The sequence below is a fragment of the Emys orbicularis genome, chromosome 1, assembly GCF_028017835.1.
Source record: "Emys orbicularis isolate rEmyOrb1 chromosome 1, rEmyOrb1.hap1, whole genome shotgun sequence".
Lineage (NCBI taxonomy): Eukaryota > Metazoa > Chordata > Testudines > Emydidae > Emys > Emys orbicularis.
Genome location: NC_088683.1, coordinates 64,242,716 through 64,268,474, shown reverse-complemented (window position 1 = coordinate 64,268,474; position 25,759 = coordinate 64,242,716). Strand labels below are relative to the sequence as shown.

The 25,759-nt window shown below is 42.3% G+C and overlaps 1 protein-coding gene across 4 annotated transcripts in view; it reads right to left on the bottom strand.

Annotated features, from left to right (window-relative positions):
- USP15 (ubiquitin specific peptidase 15) overlaps positions 1-25,759 on the bottom strand; it is a 138,654-nt gene that overhangs the window by 74,105 nt on the left and 38,790 nt on the right. For all 4 annotated transcript variants that reach the window (XM_065399947.1, XM_065399954.1, XM_065399961.1 and 1 more), the window contains exons 3-5: positions 17,100-17,230; positions 13,824-13,950; positions 2,226-2,371 (exon numbers count right to left, since the gene is read on the bottom strand). In XM_065399947.1, the coding sequence (XP_065256019.1) occupies positions 2,226-2,371; positions 13,824-13,950; positions 17,100-17,230 (404 nt within the window). The remainder of the gene's footprint in view (positions 1-2,225; positions 2,372-13,823; positions 13,951-17,099; positions 17,231-25,759) is intronic.

Here is a 25,759-nt window from a genome sequence, read left to right as displayed (position 1 = left end):
TTGAATTTGGGCTGAAGCTTCCGTCTACACACCAATCATGGTAATCCAAAGCTCAGACCCACGGAGGTGGTGGGTCTGAGCCTGAGTCATGCCCAGATTAGGCTTCAAACCTTATTGCTTTGCAGTGTAGACACATCCCTGCTGGACTTCTACTCTGGAAATCCCCCCAAAATATCCCACAATTCAACTTTCTTTGTCCTCTGGACAGTCAAGTTTTCCCCCAGTACACCACAAACAAAGGGCTGGAGTGGCCACACTTTGGCCACTAGGAAGTCTGAGATATGGGTGGTTGGACTCAGGCCCACATAATGCAATGTAGAAGCTGTAGTTCCAGGTTGGGACCCAGGGTATGTCAATTGCTAACCTAGGGTTAGAAATGAGATGCTCAAGCCCTAGTTTAACAAACCCAGGATCAGTTAACTAGAGTTCGGGTAACGCTGGGGCTTACATTGCAGTATAGACATACACATAGGGTTCAGGTGGAAACTGATTTTTTTAAGGGAATAAAAAATGTCTCACCTTCAGAACCAATTCATCAAATCAGAATATTAACTACTCACTCCCCAGCCCCTCCACAAGTTTAGGATGAGAGGGAGGGGGTAATTAAAATCTCCCAGAAATTCCAAGATAGCAGTTTTAACAGGAAAACTAAAGATTTAATGTGTTAATGTGGGGACTGTTCACGCAGTGATTAACATGGTTCAGCAGCAAGCATAGGCAGATACATCTAGCACAGTTTCAGAAACTAGAGTTAAAATCCACTACTGAACACTATCCAACTACACTTGCAGCTAAACAGTGCACAGCACCATATGTCAGTAATGGTTCTTTTTTCTAGTGAATAACAGGCCAGACACTTTGGACAATGTCCTACTGAAATAAAGAGAGGCAGCTTGCAGCTCACACCTCAAAGGTGAATCCTTTGTGACTGCAGAGGGAAGTCCTGTAGCTGGAACCAGTGTGGTTCAATGTGTCTATGCTGAATTGGGAAAGACGCATGAATTGTACAAGTTCATATATGGCTCCCCTTCACACAATGAAACTCAACTCTGATAGGTACACAGAGTGCTTCTGGGAAGCAGGAAGTTGGAAGAGGGAGCAAGACAACAACAAACAATCAGCTGCTATTTGGATTCACCAGCCATATTTTAAGAGCCACATTTTAAGAGTGGTGAAAGCTACTTAAACCCTGAAGCTAGAGTAGCAGCTACAAAGCTGCACTATTGCTAAATAGCCTGAGGTAGATTCAAGGGTTTTAAGGACAGAAGGGATCATTATGATCATGAGCCCCTATAAAATTTAATTCAGTAATTCCTACATCAAGCCCATAACATTTCTAACTGAGCTACAGAATCTCTTTTAGAAATATGTACAATCTTGATTTAAGACGTCAAGTGATGGAGAATGCACCACATTCCTTGTGGAGTTGTTTCAACGATTAGTTACTCTCGCATATAAAAATATGCGCCTTATTTCTGACCCAAATTTGTACATCTTTAACTTCCAGCCATTTGAACTTGTTATAAAACTTGTGTACAAGATTAAAGAGGCTTCTACAGTCAGAAATATCCCCATGTAGGTACTTTAGTTCATGATCCAGTCACCTTTTAATCTTCTCATTGTTAAACTAAATACACTGATTTTAAGTCTCTCACTGTAAAATAGATTTTCCACGCTTGAATCATACTTGCAGCTCTTTTCTAAATCATTTCCAATTTTTCCAACATTCTTTTTGAAGAGTGTACACCAGAACTAGAGATAGTAGGGTTCATTCCCCCTACTAGCATCTGAGGTGCTCTCCAGACCTAAGGTTGCATGCTGGGACCAAGATTTGGACCTTAGGAACTTCTAATGTATTTCAGGCTGTGTTTGCTGCTTCAAGTTGACAGCACTGCATCAGATTACATTTAGTTCACAACTGGAAAGTCATCTCTCCATAAGAGTTAAAAACACTTATTTAAAGAAAGAGCTTAATTTCTGCAGAACCCCCACATACTAGGGGATTTTTAAAAAAATCTGGTGATTTAATTAGTCAAGCACTATATTTTGAACATGAATTCTGTGTGTGTGGGGAGGGAAGAAGGCAAATATCACTACCTTTAAAAAAGGGGAAGATCTATTGATCACAGGAATAACTGTCAGCAATCCAAGTTTTCAATGGGGAAATTTATTAAATTTAAGAAAAAATGTATACGTAGGAAAACCAAAATTGTAGTATACAATACCTGTCCCTGGTATAAACCAGCATCCTGTATGGTACTGTCTGGTTTATTCAGTGGTTCAAATGTATTACTCATGTATTTGTTCCACAATCTGGTCTCTTTTTCATTTGGAATATTGAAGATTTTTCTTATCTCTTTTTCAATTGTATCTGGATTGAGAGGAGAAACATTAAATTAGAAGTATCAAATCTCATTATAATCGCACACATATTATTGAGGATACAGTGGGAACAGCTGAACAGACAAGAGTGTATATGGTGCAGGGGTGGGAGGCTGCTGCTACATCCCAGGGTCCTGCCAAGAGGGGCCAGTTCAGTCCCTCCTTGACTTTCCCTTCACTACATTATGCTCTAGAGAAGCACTTCAAATGTAGTCAGGTGCTGGTTGACTGATGAGACGATGAGTGCAGCAGCATCTAAGAAGCCATCTACTCACTGGAAGAGAGTGGAGTGGATATGGGGGAGAAGGGACATTAAAAGGAGGAGTGACTGCAAGGCCCAAGCAACTGCTGCTGATTTTGCTATCACTATCTTCTTATAATTCCCTCCAATATATACATAAAACTTATCTAATATGCACACTACCAGAAAACAAGTGAAGAGTAATTTCTATGAATGATGTACATGTATATGCTGAGTGTGGACAGTAAGAGGAAGCCGTAGCATTTTAGAAAGTACAAGGGCTTATCAGCTCCTACTTTCTACTTCCAGAAGGGACATTAAAAGGAGGAGTGACTGCAAGGCCCAAGCAACTGCTGCTGATTTTGCTATCACTATCTTCTTATAATTCCCTCCAATATATACATAAAACTTATCTAATATGCACACTACCAGAAAACAAGTGAAGAGTAATTTCTATGAATGATGTACATGTAAATGCTGAGTGTGGACAGTAAGAGGAAGCCGTAGCATTTTAGAAAGTACAAGGGCTTATCAGCTCCTATTTCTACTTCCAAAAAATACATTGTTACAGTAATTTGAGCGCAATACATATACTTTTTTAAAAACTGAAGAATGGTTTATTATTATTTACTAACAAACATTCTTCAATTTCTTTTGCTCTATGCAGCAGTCAAATTTCTGAAGTCAAGGAGTATTTGCTACTATGAATAATATTTTCAAATTCAAGTAGTATTTCTGAACCCATTGCTGATTGTGGTGTTTTGCTCTAAAAAGGGTGATTTACGATGTTGGCAACTTAGCAGCACCAATTAAAAAAAAAAAAACACAAAAATTAAGAGATATGTTTAACAATAAAAGGTAGGCTCAACATAATTCATTTATAGTAATAACTGCTTATATTTCAAGCCTTCAGACATCAGTATCAGGAGTGAGCAAAAGTCAGTTTTCCTAAATACATATGCTTTTAGTTTTATGTAGCATACATATCAGCTAGTTTACATTATATGAATCAGCTTCTATATTTTTCATGTTGAAACAACCTTATTTATTGACTACTTCATTCCACCAGGGTTTGGACTGTACCTCTTTCATACAAACTCCTTGTATGGTGATTAACATATTTTTAGCATGAAAGTAAAAGTTAAATTAGGCTATTCACATTATCTAACAGTTCTGAGGTCCTGGTTTATAGAATCTGTTTATTTAAGGTGACCAGATGTCCCGTTTTTAAAGGGACAGTCCTGTATTAAGCCCTCCTGCAGGTGTCCCTACTTTTTCTGGGGCACTGGCCAGGAGGAGCCAAGCCCTGCATATGCCATAGCCCCGCACAGCACTGGCACAGGGAAGCCTCTCCGCCCCTCACCTAAGCTCTAGAGTGGCGGGGGGGTAGTGGGGGGAGTGATTTTGAGCCTGCTCACACCCCTACACTGCAGGCGCCACAGCAGGCCCCCTGGCAAGGGCTTAGCACCCTCTTTGCCTGCCCCCGCCTGCCTCCCTGACCTGGGTCCTGCTCCTAGGGAGCACGGGGCTACTCCCACTGCTGAGCCACCTCTCCTGCTGGGTTCACTGAAGCCCCTGCAATCAGGTTCTCTGGGCCCTGGTGCACAATGCACATCCTTAGGGTTTAACACCTTCCTGCTCGCGCTGTAGATGGGGGATGGGGAAGCTGGGTTACATTGGTGGCCAGCAGCAGCCTGGAGATGTTAGCTGCCTTTCTACACTGTGCAGGCAGGAAGGGACAAGCTGCTTCCAGCCATAGGGAAGCCGGGGTGGGGTGGTGGGAGGGAGGGCACAGAGGGAGAGCCAGGCCATCCCCTGGCATGGCTGGAAGCAGCTCCCGGCCCTTCCCTCCCGCACAGTGCCAAAAAGTTGCTGCTGGCCATGTTCTGGTGTGAACCCTGGCAGAAATTCCTGGGGGGGGGGAGAAGGGGGCATGTGACCCTGCGTGCCCTCCCCCATGTGTTGCCTTGGGAAGATGCGGCACCTGGTACCAAGAGAGTTAGGCCCTGGGGGCCCAGCCAGGCACGGAGGGTGAAGAGTGCCGGACAGGGAGCGTCGGGTCAGTGTGTCACCCACGTGTCAGAAAGGTATACCGCAGTGTGTGTGTCACCTCTCCCCATGTGAACCCTAAGCCTTAAAGATAAGAAGGTAAATAAAAAGAATCTATCTACGCAGTTTTTCTTTTTAACAGGGGCTCAGTCAACTATGTTAATTTGAACGTTTGTACTGCATAGTTCTGACTGATTGCTGTTGAACTTGCTTGAATATGAGTAGTTTTACCAGGTGTCCTGTTTCAGTATAGGGAAATATGGTCACCCTATGTTTATTATAACAGGACACTAAGTTTATTTATCAAGTTCCTGAATATTTGTTGCATTAACTTTATTTCCATAATTACTTAAAATTAAACGTAGAACTTTGCTCTTAAACATATGCACACTCTGGATCCATTTAATTATCAACCAATTTAAAATGGAGGACCCAATTTAGTCAGAAATCTTTAAGATATTCAAACTTTTTATCGTAACAGTCTTTTCTAATTAGAGACTGACCCATTAATTGAGGGAGTCTTTCACAAAGAGTATTTTCATTATTTTATGCATCTAATGCGGTATCTGCCAGTATTATGGGCACTGCAAAGCTATTCCTTAGTGACAGCACCATATTTATATTTCCTATTCCAGCCTCTCCAGGTGAGCTATTATGAGATAGCAAGTCACAATGGTCTCTTATGGCAGCACAATAGGTATGCATACCTATGTTCATGGGAAAAGTGTATCTTGCCTGACCACTGCAATACTAGTGTTCCATGACAGTGTAACTGGGGCACTTCAACAAGTATACGTGCACAATTAGCTTGATTAACAGACTTTTCTGTATTCATTTTTATTTAAAGTGAATTTGTATCCTATGAATTTTGAATAATATTGAGCAAAAAATGTTTTCTTTTAAACCAATTACTAAAATTTGTTTAATCTAAAAACAGAATAAAGAAGTTACCATATATACTCGTTCAAGCCAAATTTTTTTTAGTAAAAAAGGGAAGCACCAGAGAAGGGGGTCGGCTTAGGAACGTGTATGGAGAGGGAGAGGTGGGGGACAGTCCCTCCTCCCAACAGAGGGAGCAAGGAGAGGCAGCACAGCCAGAAGGGAAGAGGCGGGGCCAGAGTCTCTCTGCTTCTGCGGCCGCCCTGCACCGCCCAGCCTGGCCCGCCGGAGCAGGTTGCGGCCGCCCTGCCCGAGCAGGCTGCGGCCGCCCTGCCCAGCCTGCCAGAAACATCCTCCCCTGGCCCTCCCCAGATAAGGTGGGAAGGGATGGGATGGGGAGAGTGTGGGGGTCCCAGACTAGGGGTGGGGTCATGTGGGGGGTGGTCAAAGGGGTTACTCCCCTGACTCCCAGCTTCTCCCCCCCAAAAATTTCCCCACCAGTTGCTGTCCCGGCCCGTCAGGGTTAGCAGCTGGTGCACCGGGACACTTTGTTTACTTAGGTTTACCTCCATGCCTGCGGATGCTCGAGGTAAACAAACCATCTCGGCCCACCAGCGGCTTATCCTGATGGCCCAGGAGCCAAAGTTAGCTGACCCCTGAATTATAGGGTGGGCTTATGAACGGGTTATAAAAAATTTCTATTTTTATTTATCAATCTTGGGGGGGGGGGGGGGTCGGCTTATAAACAAACCGGCTTATGATCGAGTATATACGGCACTTTACAGTAAGCGTGGTTCAAGGTGTGCAGTTCACATGCATTCCACTCTTGATGGGTATGCACCCCATGCACATGAACCTTACATATCCTTGCACCCCCACTCCTATCTGAGGGCATAAAGGGATAGAGCTGGCCCAACCATCCTTCAGTTCCTTTGCCAATACAGATTCGCAGAAGTAGGATCTCATAATAGTGTGGAAGGGCCGTGGTCATGGAATCCATATGGACAACTCATCTCAAAGAACCCGAATTACTTTAAGGTAAGTAACCTTTCTTCTTCAAGTGCCTATCCACATGGATTCCACTCTTGGTGATTAACATGTAGTTATGCTTTTGATTGGAAGATGGTACTAGGAGTCCTACTTAACAACAAGTGCAGGACAGCGCTCCCAAAACAAGCATCCAATCCGGAAGCCTCTACCAAGAAGTAGGGTTCTTGTAAACATATGGGCTGAGCTCCATATAACTGATCTACCAGATCCTGAAATAGGGGCATTTTTCAAACAGGCAGCAGAGATTGCCTGAGCACTAGTGGTATGAGCTCTAATGTGGTTAGGTGGATCTAACTTGGCTAACTCATAGCATGTTCTTGTACAGCAAAAAACCCATTTTGATAATCTGAGGATATTTCCTGATGCTTAACATTTTCAGCAAAGGCCACAAATAGCCTAGGTGTGGTCCTGAATGACTGTGTCTGTTAAGAAAGCATGGTAATGGCATTATTACATCAAGCGTGTGAAATTTTGCTTCCTCTGGGGTTGAGTGAGGCTGGGGAAAAAGACAGAGGTGAATGATTTGGTTCATATGGAACTCTGAACCACTTTGGGCAGGAACTTGAGATGAGGCCGGAGAGTATACATTGTTCCAGAAGGATACAGTTAAGGGGGACCTGCCACGAGGGCCTGAATCTCCCCTTTCCTGTGAGATGATGTAATGGTTACTAAAAGGCAGTCTTCATCAATAGGTAGTAAAGGAAAGAGGTTGCTAAGAGCTCAAAGGGGGCGACCCATCTACCCTGTTAATACTGTACTAAGGGGTTCCGGAGGCAGAGAGCTCCTGAAGTAGAAGAAAAATAAGTATAAGGCTCTTAAGGAATCTAGACACTGTACTGTGAGAAAAATACAGTGTAGCCCTGGATAGTAGAGTGATGTGCAGATATTGTTGATGGATGGACCTTTACGGAACTGATAGAAAATCCAACCAGCATCCAGGCTGTCAATGTAACAAAACTGGGTCTAGGTGTAGGATCTCGGTTGTTCTATGATGCTATGTTGAACAGGGGAGGTGACTTGATCGGGGCTGGGCTGAGGTTGAACAGATTCAAACATTAAAACTACCTTGCCCAAGGGAAGGCTACCATGATTATCTACTCTGCCTCTTGTCTCGGGACCCTCAGTATCATAGGGATCAGTCTACATGTCCGGTGGATAAGAAAGACATCTGACAGAAAGCCCAGACTGGAGCATCCTCTGGAGCAGAACGCTTGGCATTTCTTGTTCTAGTCTGTGGCAAATAGGTCCATCGATGGATAGCCCCACTTGCAAAAGTCTAACACTGTATTCTTGACAGGCCACTCGTGGGTGTCTGAAAACTGTCTGCTGAGGGATCTGCTAGAGAGTTCTGAATGCCTGGCAGATGCAGGGCCAGTGGTGGGGCCTAGTAACACATACACCAACTCCAAAGTCAAATAGCTTCTTGACATAGCAAAGATGACTTGGCTCCTCCCCGTCTGCTGACACAATGTTTGTTAATCAGGATCTGGATTGTGTATCCCTGGAGTAGAGGCAGAAACACTTTGCATGCTAGACAACGGCTCTGAGCTCTGCAATGTTTATATGTAGATAAGCTTTGTGAAGGGACCACCGGCCCAAGTCTGAAGATGATCTAGATGAGCTCATTACTCCAGAGTGGAGGTGTGTCACCAGAGTCTTGGTAGGTAGAGGTGCAGAGAAGGGTCAAATGTTGCATACTTGAAGAGTGCATTTCCACCAGTTTAATGAAAGCAGTTCTTGCAGGACTGTGACGATCATATGTCTATGCAGAGTCTGCTGGATAGATGCACTGATTTCATCCATCCTTGCATGAAGTATAGGTGAAGTCTGGCAAACTGCATCATGTAGGCGCATACGGCCATGGGTCCCAAGAGTCTGAGGTATATTCTCACTTATGTCCTTAGGTAAGCCTGACGTTGGTTGAGGAGGTTCACTATTGTTTGGAATCTTTCTTGTAGAAGGTAAACTTTGCTGATCTGGAATCTAATGTAGCTCCAATGAACACTATGTTTTGATTCTGAGTAAGTATAAGTGCTGATTTTTCTCTGACAACTTTGAGGCCCAGAGTGGAGAAGTGCTTTAAAGGTATTTGAATTGAGTCAGTCACCTTTTGCAGTGATTTTTCTTGGATCAGCCAATTGTTTAGATATGGGTAACCTTGGATTTCTTGTCTCCTTCGATGAGCTGCCACACCTGCCAAGCACTTGGTGAATAATCTTAGGGTTGTGTCAAGACTAAAAGACAGGACCCCATACTGGTAGTGAGATATTCCTATTAGGAATCGGAGCTATGTATGGTTAGCCAGATGAATGGATATGTGAAAGCAGGCATTGTGCAGGTCGAGATCTGCGAACCAGTCTTGAGGATCTAACAAAAGAATTATGGAGGTCTGAGTCACCATCCTGAAATTGAGACAGACTGATTTGTTGAGAAAAAGGTCCAGAATGGGATGCCAACCCTTTTCTTCTTTGGTAAGAGAAAATAATGGGAATAAAATCCCCTGCACACTGAGGAGTCCTCCTCCACTGCTCCAAGTCACAGAAGGGAGTCCACTTCTTGTTTTAAGAGTATTTCCTGAAAAGGAACAGGGAAAAACGTAAGGAGTAGGAAGAGACTGGAACTGAATAGATTACCTCTTGTTTACAATCTCCAGGACTCACTGGTCCACAGTGATCACAATCCAGGCTTCTCAAAAATAAAAAAAGCAGTTGCCAAAGGGGTTGAGGCAAAGAATAAAGAGAAAAAATCCTCAAGAGGTTCTGCCAGCTCTTGACACTGATGTCACACATGCTGTGTAGTTGAAGGCCCAGATGTGCAGCATGTGAGGAAGATGCTGAAGTCATCATCAGAGAAGGGAAACTGCCTAAAGAAAGTTTGTCACCTTGCTTGTTTCCTTCTTGAGGCTGGAATGTACAGACCCAATGAATGAAGAGCCACCCTAGATACTTTAGTGAACGGAGACCCTCATCTGTTTTAGAACTAAAAGTTCATTGCTCTCAAAGGAAAGGATTTCAGTTGTGGTTTTGACTTCCTTGCAAAGCGAGACAGACTTTCTCATTGCCACCTCTGTGGCCGTAGTATATGCCACACTGTCAGACATATCCAAGCACAGACTGCAGGGAAGTACAGGATATCAACTGCCCCTCAGTCATGATGACTTTAAGGGCTAGTCTACACTGGCAATGCTAAAGCACTGCTGCAGCAGCGCTTTACCGTGCCCTGTGTGGTCGCGCTCTAAAAAACCCACCTCAATGAGGGGCGTAGCTCCCAGTGCTGAGGCACTGTTTACACTGGCGCTTTACAGCGCTGCAACTTGCTGCACTCAGGGGGGTGTTTTTTCACACCCCGAGCAAGAAAGTTGCAGCGCTGTTAATTGTCAGTGTAGACAAGTCCTTAGTTCCTCTCAATGTTCCTGTGGTAACTCATTTAAAATCGGAGACAACTTATCCCAATTCAAGTATAATTATATTTGGAGAGGACGGCCTCATAATTAGCCACGTGCATCTGGAGGCTGACAGATGAATATACCTTGTGCCTGAAGAGGCTGAACTTCAAATCCTTCTCTCTGGGTGTGAATTTGGGAGGTGCTTGTTTTGACTTTTCCTGGACAGTGATTAATTACTACAAGCGATCCCATTTCTGGGTGGGAAATAAAAGTATTCAGATCCTTTGGAAATAACATACTGCCTTCTGTGTTAGCTTGCTCTGATGTGGCCAGTATTGGTACCTGTATTGATTGTGGTGTTGATTTTGCAGGCTTTCACAGTCTTTGATATATTGGCGTGGCAAGCCTGCCAGGAATGGAAGAGTGCAGGATATTTAGAAGCTTGCGAGATTTCTCCTGCACCTCTTCTAGTGGCATATCCAGTGTATCTGCCATGTGTTTGATGATGTCTGGAATGCAATAAAATCATCTACTGAGGCAGAAGTAAAGGGATTTACTCCCTCATCAGGAGAGGATGAGAAGATTGCAGTGGAGACCAGCTGTTCTTCCCTTTGCAGACATTGTTCTTCATTGCTTTCCTCCTCCTATCTTTTCATGATCTCAGGCTGCACTAGTTGATCTGGCTGGAATGGTCCGTACTGACTCTTTGGAGAAAGGGTGTGGAGACTCTGGATTGGCAGATGGGGCAGATTTGTGTGAATACAGCTGCATACTAGGGCATTCAGCAGGGCAAGGGTTGGTAGATATGTGTTCCTTATAAGCTGCAAGTCATTTCCTATTGTCCCTTCTAGAACCCTTCCTGATTCCCATTATGCTTCGGGGGGTAAAGAAGGGTGAGTAGTTGGTCACTCACTACTCTGTCCAGATGGGACTGTGAGGTACACATCCTCCAAGGGAGCGCTGTTTTATTGGGAATGCCCCACCTCTGAGGGGATGAAATCAGTACTGAAAGTATCTCCTTCATCTGCATACCAATAACTCAGAGGTGGGGCTTAGATATCACCATGCTCAATCTCTCAAGACAACATGAGTTGTCCCACTGGACCCACAGTTAAATCACTCAGTACTGTATATGCACGGAGTTCGGAAACAGCAGGTACCGATGCCCTGTGTACCAAAGAACACCGTCCAAGGAAACAAATATGGAAGCGGTGGGTACTGACTCTCCAGGTACCAAAACACTCGCTACCAAAGTTGATGCGTAAGAATCTATACTGAGAGAAACCCAGTCCACAGCTTTAGTGAGTACCACTGATGCTCTCTTACTAGCTGGGACTGGGGCACCTGAGCGGCCTCTCTCTCTCTCTTTTGGCCCTTGGATGGTTGAAATTAAGACAAGCAACCTATGCCTTGTGTCGTCTTTGGAGCAGTGCTCCTTTCTGTCCACGTCAGAGAGAGTCAGCAGCAGAGGTGGATGACTAGGGCCTCTTAACTGATGTAGCCTGGACGGTGGTGTAGGAACATCCTTCGTTTTGGTGTCTGAGGAAGTTTGCATTAAGTGCTTGAGGAGGAACAACTTTAGGCGGTTTCTCTAGTTCATTGGTTCTCAACCAGGGGTACTTGTATCTCTGGGGGTACTCATAGGTCTTCCAGGGGGTACATCAACTCATCTAGCTATTTGCCTAGTTTTACAACAGGCTACATAAAAAGCACTAGCAAAGTAAGTACAAAGTAAATTTTCATAGACAATGATTTGTTTACATTGCTCTGTATACTATACACTGAAATGTAAGTACAATATTTATATTCCAATTGATTTATTGTATAATTATATTGTAAAAATGAGAAAGTAAGCAATTTTTCAGTAATAGTGTGCTGTGACACTTTTGTATTTTTATGTCTGGTTTTGTAAGTTTTTAAGTGAGGTGAAACTTGGGGGGTACACAAGACAAATTAGACTCTTGAAAGGGGCACAGTAGTCTGGAAAGATTGAGAGCCACTGCTCTAGATTTCTCAGTTCTTAGGAGGGGAAGCAATATATGGAACGTTGCTTTGAAATGTATCTTTCTCCTAGGCAAAACAAGCACCAGGCATGCCCATCATTAAGTAGCACTAATACTTTCCACCAGGGCAGTTTTGAACCTCAGGGATTTTTTCTCTGTCACACTGCTAGAGCCATTATGCAGGGGTTGTCTAGCCTAAAGACTAAAATCTAACTAGAAATACATATAGTGTGTGTATATACGGATAGATATAGATAGTGTGTGTGTTTGTGTATATATATATATATATATATTACACACACAGCCAACAGCAGGGAACTAACTAAGTAGCAAGAGTAAAACATACTAGCACAGTGAGCAAAGAAGTGGGTGGACAGTTTAGAGCACCACAGGTGGTAAGAAGGAACTGAGGGATGCATGAGCCCTTGTGTGTGCGCATGGATGAAGACGTCTGAGGAGCAGGCATGATCCCAATAGACACAGCTGTCCAAAAGAATCAGATTCCATGTACAAGGGATGCACATGTACCATGAGTGGAATCTACATGGAGAATCATTTGAAGAACTACATAAGATGATTTAAAAGTGTTATACAGACATAAATAAGACTGAAGCAATTAACATGCTTTCATGCAGTCTAATTGTATTTTTTTGATGAAAGCCAGCAATAAAATTGATCAAAAATTGGTTTCACAGATGTTAAAAACGTGACCTACAGCTGTTTGTAGGTGTCCCTCTGCAATATTAAGGTAGACAAGACCAGATATAGGCTTTATATTACCATAAAGAAGTTACCACATGACCTGTGGGTGAACATTTTTCACAAATCACTCACTCTATATCTCACCTATCAGTCCTTATCCTCAAAGAAAACAGGCACAACACTTTAAAAAGATGGGCCTGGGAACATGAATTCATAACTTTGCTAGACACTAAAAATCATGGACTTAATAGAGAAACTGGATTTATGGCTCATTACAACAATTTGTCACCTTCTAACAACCCCTCACAGCTTTCCCTCCCCTTCCTTTCCTCCCTATGACTGGAGGAGCATTAAAGGTCACTTCACCTTGAACAGTCTCTTGAAATGTGTGTTAGCTACACATTATAAACAATCTGTTCCACCTTTTATTGGGCTGTGACACTCCGAGATAGTTTCCCAGATATACAGAAGAACACTGTATGAGCTCAAAAGCTTGTTTCTCTAAAGTTGGTCCAATAAAAGATATCACCTCACCCACCTTGTCACCATAAAAAAAGTCAGCCTTCCTTTATATATCAAAGAAGAAAAATGGGCATAATTTTCCCCCTTTGAAATCACCTTTAGCCAATAATGTTTAAAAAATAATCAATACATTCTCATGCTGGTGTATCTATCCCTCCCATCACCATGACACTATTCATCATCAAGGCCTGGGCCAAAACAAATAAATGTGCTGTATCATTATATAATTTTTACACACTGAAAATTATCAAGCAGCAGCACTGTAGCATCCAATAAAGACAAAAAATAAAAATGTTTCCATAGTTACTTCAGTTGCTTATTTATCTTATTTAGCAAAATGCCAAATTTCATTTTTAAAAGTAAAAGCTATTTGTATTATAGTTAAAAACAGCATTTGATGAGTGATCAGATTCTACTTTTGACTCAAACAAACCTGATCTTGTTACAATTTGCAAAAAATGAACTGCTATTATACTTATAGTTCATCTATTTTTTCATCCTTGTGAAATTTGTAGAAGAAACATATCTAAAACTCAGAATCTAAGCCATACTCTCAAATACCATTAAATGCAGCTATTTACAGTTATAGAATATGGAAAATTGTGCATACCTATCGTATCAGCTTTACTAAATCTTCGTGTCACAACATTGTTCATGTTTCCATTTTCACACAGCTTTAATTCTGTTAGATATACTTCTACTTTGCAGTGCTTTACAAACATACCCTGTTCAACCACCTGAAAAAACCCCAAAAACAACAGATCAGTGTCTGCTATGAATCTAAATATATTTAGATACACATACTTACATGTACTTGTTTTTAGAAACCTCTTTAGGAAACTAATAAAAACTCAGTGAACATAAAAGGTACAAATTATATTAAGCCAGTTATAAATGCCAAATATCAAAAATAAAATGCTCGTATAACATTTTTAGAAAACATTCAGTACTTGAAAAAGTTGAATTTTCTGACAACTATTTCTTTTTCTGTGAATTGTATATGTACATATGTTAATACTAAACATTATCTATTTACCTATGATACAAGCGTGCATATAATCAAAATGTACATGAATAAAATTGGAATTTTTTCAGTTTTAAAATCTGTTTAGTCTGAGTTAGTTCCTTGAAATATTAAAAAACAATTTTTTACTAGTTCCATATATTAAACCATGACATACAGTTAAAAATTCCCTTTTATACTACCAATAAAACTTTAAGAACTACTATAACAATATATTAACAATTCTGGATATTACATAACACAGACTTTTTAAACAAATATTGTACATAAGCAAGAACTGCCAGCCAAGTCATTCATCTATGCTCTGGTAGTGGATATATTAGTTTTTGGCTTCTTCCATGCAAGTTACTTTAAAATTTGTTCTTTACATGTTTACTTTGCAATATACACTATCAAACAGTAAAGCAGCTAGGGAAACATGCAAATTAATCAAAGTAAAATCCAGAAAAAATATTCATGGTCACCTCTTAAATATATTTCCTTTTGATCCTTCAAAGTGTAACTGCAGTACTTAGTCATGTAGACTGTTCTGAAAATAGCCATCAGCCTGATATATGATACATCAGACAAATACGGTAAAAAAGAAGGCACCAAATAATCGCTAGGAGGGATCTGCTGTACCAAACCTGCTTAAGAGCAAGCACTACAGGAAAAATATGCATCAATGAACTATTCACCCAGTGTTTAACAATTAGCCTTGAGCTGTAATGACTACCAACTGCTGTCACATTTAACTACAATGCATCTTAACACAAGTTTAAAATCTTATCTACACTGGGGTTTTTATATCTATGCAAGGGCTTCAGTGATATAGACTGTGATTTGCTTTGGTGCGGCTTACCCTCAGATTAAGGCAACGAGCATAGCATTGACAGTGCTCTGCTGTTTTATCCAAAAGAGCCACACTAGGCAACATCAAGAACCTCGTATATTGCTATAATAATCTAAATTTGAATACACCGCTTCAAAAAGTTTCACAGCAGTGAAGAACACGGCTGCAAAGCATACGGGATAAAAAGAAAAAGTAAATAGTCAAATTGGGAGGCTGCTCCCCAGCCATCAAAGAAAAAGCACCCCCACCCCTTACAGAAAGATTAAAGAGGAAACAGGACAGAGAAATCAATGAACAAATGGGGGGGGGGGGGAGGGAGGGGAATGATGAAGATACATTTTCTCTCTTTATCTGTAATTGTTGCATGAAGATACATTTCATCTGATTCCCACTAATGGGTCTACATATTTGAGAGAATCTTGGCAAAATCTCTCTTTGAGCAACTCTAACCTAACAGTCCCGGAAGAGTGCAGTTGTGCTATTCTACTTCGACATTTATGTTATCCCTGGTACTCTATTGGTCAGTCCCTTCTAAGCAGCCCCATAATAGTCACTGGTGAAAAAAAAAAAAGGGCGGGGGGGAGGAGAGAATTAACAATGCAAAATTACAGAACCTTTACCGAAGTGGGGAGGAGGGAGAGAAACTGTTCATCTGCTGAAATGTATATGTTCAGACACTAATAATTATGGGTAAATAATTGTCTTTGAAAATAACCATCCTGATGTATTCTTACTCTTACAAACTAAAGTTCAAGGGATGTTTCTTTAAAAATAAAATAAAAACAAAATAATAGGCAAGGCAGCATGTAATGATAAATAAATGTTGAGTCCATTACATACTACAATTTTAATTTCTTGAGCTCCATGCCTCTCACGAAAGAGAGAGGAGTCCATGAAGGCGTGAGCCTTCTTCTACAGATCCAGCTGGCACTTGCCCATGAAAGGTGAGCTGTCAGCATTATAGACTGGTAAATTCTGTGTTCAAGGTCACTGAAGTCACGGTGAGGGCCTGCTGTGCCAAAAGTCAAAGCCTTAACCATAGAAGACTATCAGAAACAAGACTACAATTATAACCAGTGACTACCATAAATTGAAGATATTTCATATTGGCCAACTTGGAAACGGTCGCAGTAGCATAAATATATTAATATACCTTCAGTAACTGGTCCAGAATAGGATGCCTGAAATCACTGTCCTGAAAATCCAAATGCAATCTCCAAATTAGAAGGGACCACACCTTAGCTATCTTTTATATAAAATGGGGAGAAAAGCAATACTGTACGAGTACATACAAGAGTGGTTTGTGCCAAGGCTTTCTGGGCAGACTGTGCCTAAGGAATGAGCTCTCAAGCAGTCCCCAGATATGTCAGGGCCTGGAGGCAGGGTGTGCATATCCTGACTAATGTGCTCAGAAGTTCAGCTGGACCAAAGGCCTCACTTTTGGCAGCAGAACAGTGCTTTGGTGCTAAAAACTGGGACACCATTAAAAACAATTTGCTGAATAGAAGAGATTATGAGTTTATTTATCACATATGAGGAACCATTATGTGATCTACTGGTGCCAACTTTATTAGGTCTGGAACAGCCATTAACATTGGATTCACACTTCATAATTCACAATTATAAAAAGCTGACCTTGTCTGATTTTTTATATTACAATTGTGAAAACTACATCATAGCTAATAAAATTTAGATTTTTCAGCACTATCTTACAAGATTATTTGCACTAATGAGATTCAACAGCCTCTAAAGTTTAAGGTTTTCTTGAAAAATAACAGGATTCAGTTCAATGAAAAAAAATCACCCATCCTTCAGCTTTGTTAAATTTTTTCATTTTTTTAAAAATTGAGCCAATTCCTAAAATCTGATTTAAAAAGCGACTGTATTAACTAAAACAATACTAAGTTGACGTATTCATCATGGACAAGACTTTGTGAGCTCCCAATATGCAGAACTCCAATTGATTTCAATAGGGCCACTAGCGTCTGCAGGACTACATTTAGGATAATCTTAGTTTCACAAGAGCGTACCTTGCGTGCTATTGGCTCCTGACCTTCCATCAGTGTGTACCAGCTAACTAGTTTATTCCAGCCTTCAGTTGGCAAAAGGATGTAGTCCAGCTCATCAATGAGATGCTCCTTGAGAGACTGAGAGTCACCATCTGAGAGAGAGAGAGAGAGAAATTGATTTTTAATCCATAGTTATGACCATGTTTATCATCACTGGTGTTTTTGATGTACCACTGCATTAATACTGAAAATATCAATCAAAAATGTAATAATTAACTGTTTCTCAGAAATATACTCTTTTCTTAGTGTTTGAAATTCAATAGCCAAATAATGTTAACATTATGACTGAATTAAAGCACCAAGCTGTAATTTATAAATATTGGGGGGGGGGGGGAGGGTTAGCAATGAAGTCTCCAATTTAAGGATGGTTGGATTGCTGTAGTTTATTTCTATTAATTGAAATGGATATAAAATCCATAACCTGTCTGGACATGCAGTTTACAGTCATCAAGATGGCACCCATCCTACATAGCACTTTGACATAATGTTCTTACTGTAAAAAATAAATCATCCACAACACATGATGCAGTCCTACAAAAAGAGAAGTTACTTACCTTATACAGTAACTAGTGTTCTTTGAGATGTGTAGTCCCTGTCTGTATTCCATTGTGAGTGAGCATGTGGCTCCATGTGCCCAAGACTGGAAGATTTTTGCTAGTCGTGTCCATTGGTCTGTGCTTGAGCCCTTCTCTTCCTCATGCTCCTAACCAAGGGCCTAAGGGGTAGTTTGGACCAATGGCCTCTCAAGTTCCTTTTCTACCATGTGTCATATCTAAATATCTGAAGCAGAAGGGGAGGAGAGCAGGTAGCAGAATGCAGATAGGGACCACATCTTGAAAAACTCCAAGTACGGTACTTTCTTCTTCAAGTGTTGGTCCCTAAATGTATTCCACTGTGGGTGATTGACAAGCAGTGCTTATCGAGGAGGAGGGCACGATGACCTCTATGATACTACTGACTGGAGTACTTCTGTACAGAAAAATGCATCAGCTGCAGAAGCCTGCACTAACTCATGATGTCTTGAAAAGGTATGCCCTGAATCCCAAGTAGCCACTTTACAGATTTCAGCAATAGGAACACCTTGAAGGGAGTCTACAGAGGCCACCTGGGTTCTAGCAGAGTGAGCTCTCTCATCTTGTGATGGAGGAATGTCTGTCAATTTGTACACAATAGAATGCATCCTGAAATCCTCTTGGAAAGTCTTTGGGAGAAAACTACTTCCCCTCTCCTTTATTCTGGGAATGACATCAACAGTCTAGGCAACTTCCTAAATGGTCTTATTTTTTGTAGGTAGAATGCCACAGCTGTCCAGGGAGTGAAGCGTTTGGTTTTCATTACTGGCATGCGCTGTTGGGAAGAAAGTAGGGAGATGGACTGCCTCATTCAGATGAAAATCTGCGATGATTTAAGGAGTAAATTTAGGAGGTAGCCTCAGAGCAATTTTAGCCTTCTGAAATCAGGCCTTCCAAAAAAAGTACTATCATCAAATGGATGAAGATAGAGTAGTTATCAATTAGAGCATGACAGGTGCTGATAGCTCCCTACAGGGTCTCTTGGCAGTTAAGTGAGAGACCCGAGGTCCGAAGGAGAGAAGATATTCCAATATGGTAGGCATGTTGGAGTCCTCTGCGATTACACTGGTCTACAATTTTTGAGAAGTCATCTGCTTCAGAGATAAAATGTGCTATTTATTATGTATTTTGATGTGCTGAATTCAAATATGACAATTAAAACAACTGATTGGCTACTGTTTCTAAGATTTTTAAGTTTTTACATTTTATGTCTATGTATATTGTGTAGATAGTAGAGTTTTAATCATAAATTGTAAACCTAGGTCTTTTCATGTGTTTATGGTTGCTTTACATGATAATATTTCACCTGTCCTGTTTATGTAACACTTTAAAAATCAGCAAAAGGGTTATATAAATAACGTATTATGAAACAAAAGGCAAAAAACTATTCTGTACATAGTTTAGTCCTATTCAGTGTCTACTCGGCGCTTCTTGGCTTGTCTCTTGTATTCATTAAATGGAGCATCTCTTGTCACTGTCCAGCAATAGTCTGCAAGCATTGATGGGCTCCATTTGCCCTGATAGCGTTTCTCCATTGTTGCAATGTCCTGGTGAAATCGCTCGCCGTGCTCTTCGCTCACTGCTCCGCAGTTCGGTGGAAAAAAATCTAGATGAGAGTGCAAAAAATGTATCTTTAGTGACATGTTGCAACCAAGGCTTTTGTATGCCTTGAAGAGGTTTTCCACCAACAATCTGTAGTTGTCTGCCTTGTTGTTTCCGAGAAAATTTATTGCCACTAACTGGAAGGCTTTCCATGCCGTCTTTTCCTTGCCACGCAGTGCATGGTCAAATGCATTATCTCGAAGAAGTTCACGAATCTGAGGACCAACAAAGACACCTTCCTTTATCTTAGCTTCACTTAACCTTGGAAATTTTCCACGGAGGTACTTGAAAGCTGCTTGTGTTTTGTCAATGGCCTTGGCAAAGTTCTTCATCAGACCCAGCTTGATGTGTAAGGGTGGTAACAAAATCTTCCTTGATTCAACAAGTGGTGGATGCTGAACACTTTTCCTACCAGGCTCCAATGACTGTCGGAGTGGCCAATCTTTCTTGATGTAGTGGGAATCTCTTGCACGACTATCCCATTCGCAGAGAAAACAGCAGTACTTTGTGTATCCAGTCTGCAGACCAAGCAAGAGAGCAACAACCTTCAAATCGCCATAAAGCTGCCACTGTTGGTCAGTCAGTTTATGCACCTCAAAAGTTGTTTCATGTTGTCATAGGTTTCCTTCATATGGACTGCATGACCAACTGGAATTGATGGCAAAACATTGCCATTATGCAGTAAAACAGCTTTAAGACTCGTCTTGGATGAATCAATGAACAGTCTCCACTCATCTGGATCGTGAACGATGTTGAGGGCTGCCATCACACCATCGATGTTGTTGCAGGCTACAAGATCACCTTCCATGAAGAAGAATGGGACAAGATCCTTTTGACGGTCACGGAACATGGAAACCCTAACATCACCTGCCAGGAGATTCCACTGCTGTAGTCTGGAGCCCAACAGCTCTGCCTTACTCTTGGGTAGTTCCAAATCCCTGACAAGGTCATTCAGTTCACCTTGTGTTATGAGGTGTGGTTCAGAGGAGGAGGATGGGAGAAAATGTGGGTCCTGTGACATTGATGGTTCAGGACCAGAAGTTTCATCCTCATCCTCTTCCTCGTCTGACGCAAGTGAGAATGATTCTGGTGCATCAGGAACAGGCAGTCCTTCTCCGTGGGGTACTGGGCGTTTAGCTGATGGAATGTTTGGATAATGCACAGTCTACTTTTTCTTCTTTGACACACCTTTCCCAACTGGAGGCACCATGCAGAAATAACAATTGCTGGTATGATCTGTTGGCTCTCTCCAAATCATTGGCACTGCAAAAGGCATAGATTTCCTTTTCCTGTTCAACCACTGGCGAAGATTTGTTGCACAAGTGTTGCAGCATATGTGTGGGGCCCACCTCTTGTCCTGATCTCCAATTTTGCAGCCAAAATAAAGGCGATAGGCTTTCTTAACCATAGTGGTTATACTGCGCTTTTGTGATGCAAAAGTCACTTCACCACAAACATAGCAGAAGTTATCTGCACTGTTCACACAAGTACGAGGCATCTCTGCTCACTTTGGCTAAACAGAAATGTGTCCCTCTGCAAAATCAAACACTGACAAATAAGAGAGCACGGCACTGTATGATTTCTAGAGCTGATATAGGGCAATTTGTTCAGCAGAGTGATGTAAGCTTCGTTATGATTGCATCATCCATGACTTCTAGGAATAACATGATGCAATTCATATCATGTATGACGCAATACCAGCTTCAGATTGCATCATTCATTGTTTTGCCTAAAAAGCAAGTACTGTCCAAACCCAGTCATAGATTTATTCATAGATCCAGTCAAAGATGTATTTTAGTCATTTCTGGTTTAAATTGAGATCCCTTCCCTTTATAACTCACTTATCCTCCGCCATTCCCAAGTCAAGGGTCGTATATACTGACCCAATAGCATATCTTGAAAACTAGAGCCAATCAACAATTTTAAGCATCATTTTCGTTCTCAGTGGCCCAGAATTAGTAAAGTTTGACTACATTTCTTTCAGAAGCATTTTGGCTGTAGAGCAGTGTTATCTAATGACTGTCAAGACCATGCTGAAAACCATTTTTGCACTTCGCTGTGTGGCATTTTCTAGTGGACTCTTTTCTACTATTGTTATGTATGGGCTGAATTACTTCAGAGCATGCATTTTTTAGGTTTGACACCCAACCAGAAAACAGGCTGTCAGTTAGAAGGAAACCAGATTGGTATGCTTGACTCTGCCTCTGTCCTGGGTCAAAAGGTCTGGAAACTGATGTATGTGTGTATTGACATCTGAAGAAAGTTGGGGACACAACTGCCTGGACCATTTGATAGCAATAAGAATGATCACTGTACCATTCTCCCTGATTTCCTTAGAACCTAATGTTAAGAAAAATTGATGGGAAGGTATACAACAGTTACTTTGACTAGGAAATTAGGAGTGCGTTTCCTCTGGAGTCTTGCCCTTGACCCCACCGGAGCAGTAGACTGCGTACTTCCTGTTGGTGGGATGCAAAAAATGTCCCAGGATGGGGATCCGCAATGGCAAAATGCATGCTGTGCCATGGAATTACATAGCTCCCATTTGTGGTTCTAAGAGAAGGATCTCCTGAGGCTGTCGACTAAACGTGTTGTACATCTCTGGCAAATGTACTGCCAACAGGGTGATCCAGTGGCAAATACACCAGTTTCAAAGTTTTACAGCCTCTATAGATCTTGCTCCCACTTGTTTGTTGGTGTAGAACACTGTTGACATGTCTGACATCAGTTGAATATGTAGGGGCTGAATGATGGGGTGAAAATGCTTGCATGATTTGCATATTGCCTGCAGTTCAAGGAGGCTTAGGTGGGTCCAGGAGTCCTGTGGAGATCATGTTCCTTGAGCTCATTCGGGGGGGGACCCCGGCCTAACAGGGGACACCTCCCCCACGACTCATTCTCCCACCATGATGGAAAAGCTTGCATCTCAGGCACATGAAGTACATGTGCACCTACAGTGGAATACATATGGGGACCAGCAGTCAAAGAACAACCAGAAGGTATAGGAGACACCAGGCAAGAAAATATGCAAGGAAGTTCCATTATCAGAAATACTTTTTTAAAATTTCAATTATGAAAAGGTTTTCTTTTGATTTAAAACATGTCATGCAATATTATCAATTATACATTCTACAAGTACATTATACATTATACATTACATGTTACATTACAACATTCTACAGATATATTAGAAGCAAGAGGAAGACCAAGGACAGGGTAGGCCCGTTACTCAATGATGGGGGGGAAAGAACAGAAAATATGGCAATGGCAGAGGTGCTTAATGACTTCTTTGTTTCAATTTTCACCAAGAAGGTTGGTGGTGATTGGATGTCTAACATAGTGAATGTCAGTGAAAATGAGGTAGGATCAGAGGCTAAAATAGGAAAAGAACACATTAAAAATTACTTAGACAAGTTATATGTCTTCAAGTCACCGGGGCCTGATGAAATGCATCCTAGAATACTCAAGGAGCTAACTGAGGAGATATCTGAGCCATTAGCAATGATCTTTGAAAAGTCACGGAAGATGGGAGAGATTCCTGATGACTGGAAAAGGGGCAGATATAGTGCCAATCTATAAAAAGGGAAATAAGGATAACCCAGAGAATTACAGACCAGTCAGCTTCTGTACCCGGAAAGATAATGAAGCAAATAATTAAGCAATCAATTTGAAAACACCTAGAACAGGGGTCGGCAACCTTTCAGAAGTGGTGTGCCGAATCTTCATTTATTCACTCTAATTTAAGGTTTTGCGTGCCAGTAATACATTTTAATGTTTTTAGAAGGTCTCTTTCTATAAGTTTATAATATATAACTAAACTATTGTTGTATGTAAAGTAAATAAGGTTTTTAAAATGTTTAAGAAGCTTCATTTAAAATTAAATTAAAATGCAGAGCCCCCTGGACCGGTGGCCAGGACCCAGGCAGTGAGAGTGCCACTGAAAATCAGCTTGCGTGCCGCCTTCGGCACGCGTGCCATAGGTTGCCTACCCCTGACCTAGAAGATAATAAGGTAATAAGTAACAGTAGGCATGGATTTGTCAAAACCAAATCGTGTCAAACCTACCTGATAGCTTTCTTTGACAGGGTAACCAGCCTTGTGGATTGGGGGGGAGAGTGGGGAAGGGGCGGGGAAGAGGGGGAAGGCAGTAGATGTGGAATATCTTGATTTTAGTAAAGCTCTTGATGCTGTCTCACATGACCTTCTCATAAACAAACTAGGGAAATGAAACCTAGATGGAGCTACTATAAAGTGGGTGCAAAACTGGTTGGAAAACCATTCCCAGAGAGTAGTTATCAGTGGTTCACAATCAGTTCTAGGTCCATTTTTGTTCAATATCTTCATCAATGATTTAGATAATGGTATAGAGAGTACACTTATAAAGTTTGTGGACGATACCAAGCTGGGAGGGGTTGCAAGTGCTTTGGAGGATAGGATTAAAATTCAAAATGATCTGGACAAACTGGAGAAATGGTCTGAAGTAAACAGGATGAAATTCAATAAGGACAAATGTAAAGTACTTCATTGAGGAAGGAACAATCAGCTGCACACATACAAAATGGGAAATGACTACCTAGGAAGGAGTACTGCGGAAAGGGATCTGGGGGTCATAGTGGACCATAAGCTAAATATGAGTCAACGGTGTAACGCTGTTGCAAAAAAAGCGAACATCATTCTGAGATGTATAAGCAAGAGTGTTGTAAGCAAGACATGAGAAGTAATTCTTCCACTCTATTCCGTGCTAATTAGGCCTCAACTGGAGTATTGTGTTCAGTTCTGGGCACCACATTTCGGGAAAGATGTGGACAAATTGGAGGAAGTCCAGAGAAGAGCAACAAAAATGATTAAAGGTCTAGAAAACATGACCTATGAGGGAAGATTGAAAAAATTGGGTTTGTTTAGTCTGGAAAAGCGAAGACAGAGGGGACATGATAACAGTTTTCAAGTACATAAAAGGTTGTTACTAGGAGGAGTGAGAAGACTTGTTTTTCTTAATCTCTGAGGATAGAACAAGAAGCAATGGGCTTAATATGCAGCAATGGAGGTTTAGGTTGGACATTAGGAAAAACTTCCTGTCAGGGCGGTTAAGCACTGGAATAAATTGCCTAGGGAGGTTGTGGAATCTCCATCACTGGAGTTTTTTAAGAACATGTTAGACAAACATCTGTCAGGAACTGTCTAGACAATACTTAGTCCAACCATGAGTGCAGGGGACTGGACTAGATGATCTCTCGAGGTCCCTTCCAGTCCTATGATTCTATAACAATGCAGCACAATGCTAGTGTGGGTCACTGTGTGTTGTGTCTCCCCCTCTATGCCCAATCCACCGAGGATGTGAATCTATTACAGCCTCCAGCTAAAGAGCCTGAATCACTCTATAACAGGGGTGAGCAAACTATGGCCTGCGGGCCAGATCCGGCCCCTCAGGGCTTTGGATCCAACCCGTGGCGCCACCGGCACCACATCCCTGCGGCCCCCAGGCGGGGGGGGGGGGGGAGGGAGGGGCGCAGAGGACTCCATGCATTGCCCTTGCCTCCAGGCACCGCCCCCCGCAGCTCCCATTGGCCGGGAAAGGGGAACCTCGGCCAATGGGAGCTTCAGGGAAGGTACCTGGAGGCGCGGCAAGGGCAGTGCACGCAGAGCCCTCTGTCCCCCCTCCCCCAGGGGCCACAGCGCTTCCTGGAGCGGCGCGGGGTTGGGGACAGGGCAGGCATGCAGGGAGCCTGCCCTGGCCCCGGTGCGCGTCGCTGCCACCCCGGAGCCAGTTGAGGTAAGCGGGGCTGGAGCCCGAACCCCTCCTGTATCCCACCCTCCAACTCCCTGCCCTAAGCCCCCCTGCCTGCACCTTGCACCCCTCCTGCACCTCAACTCCCTGCCCTGAGCGCCCTCGTACACCCCACACCCCTCCTGCACCCCAACCCCCTGCCCTGAGCTCCCTGCTGCATCCTGCACCCCTGTGCACTCCAACTGCCTGCCCTCAGCCCCTTGCCGCACTCTGCACCCCTCCTGCACCCCAACCCCCTGCCCTGAACCCCCTCCCACAGTCCACACCCCTCCTCTGCCCCAATCCCTTGCCCTGAGCTCCTTCCTGCACACCGCCCCCCCTCCCACACTGCCTCCCGCACCCCAAACCCCTGGCCCGGCCCTGCATACTATTTCCCCACCCAGATGTGGCCCTCGGCCCAAAAAGTTTGCCCACCCCTGCTCTATAGACTCATGCTTTTGGCTCTCAAGTTCCCCGGTTCTCTCACCAACGTGTCGGTCAACATAGCGGCCATCACACTAGAGCATGAGAACCAAAAAATGAAACTAACTAGTTTATTTTCATTATCCAATCTGAATGAACTGCAGAAAATAAACCAGTAAAATTAGATTTAAATATTCTCGTCTTTAATAATTTCAGATACTAATCAATCAGATGAGGAAACTAGGTTTTATGAAATATGG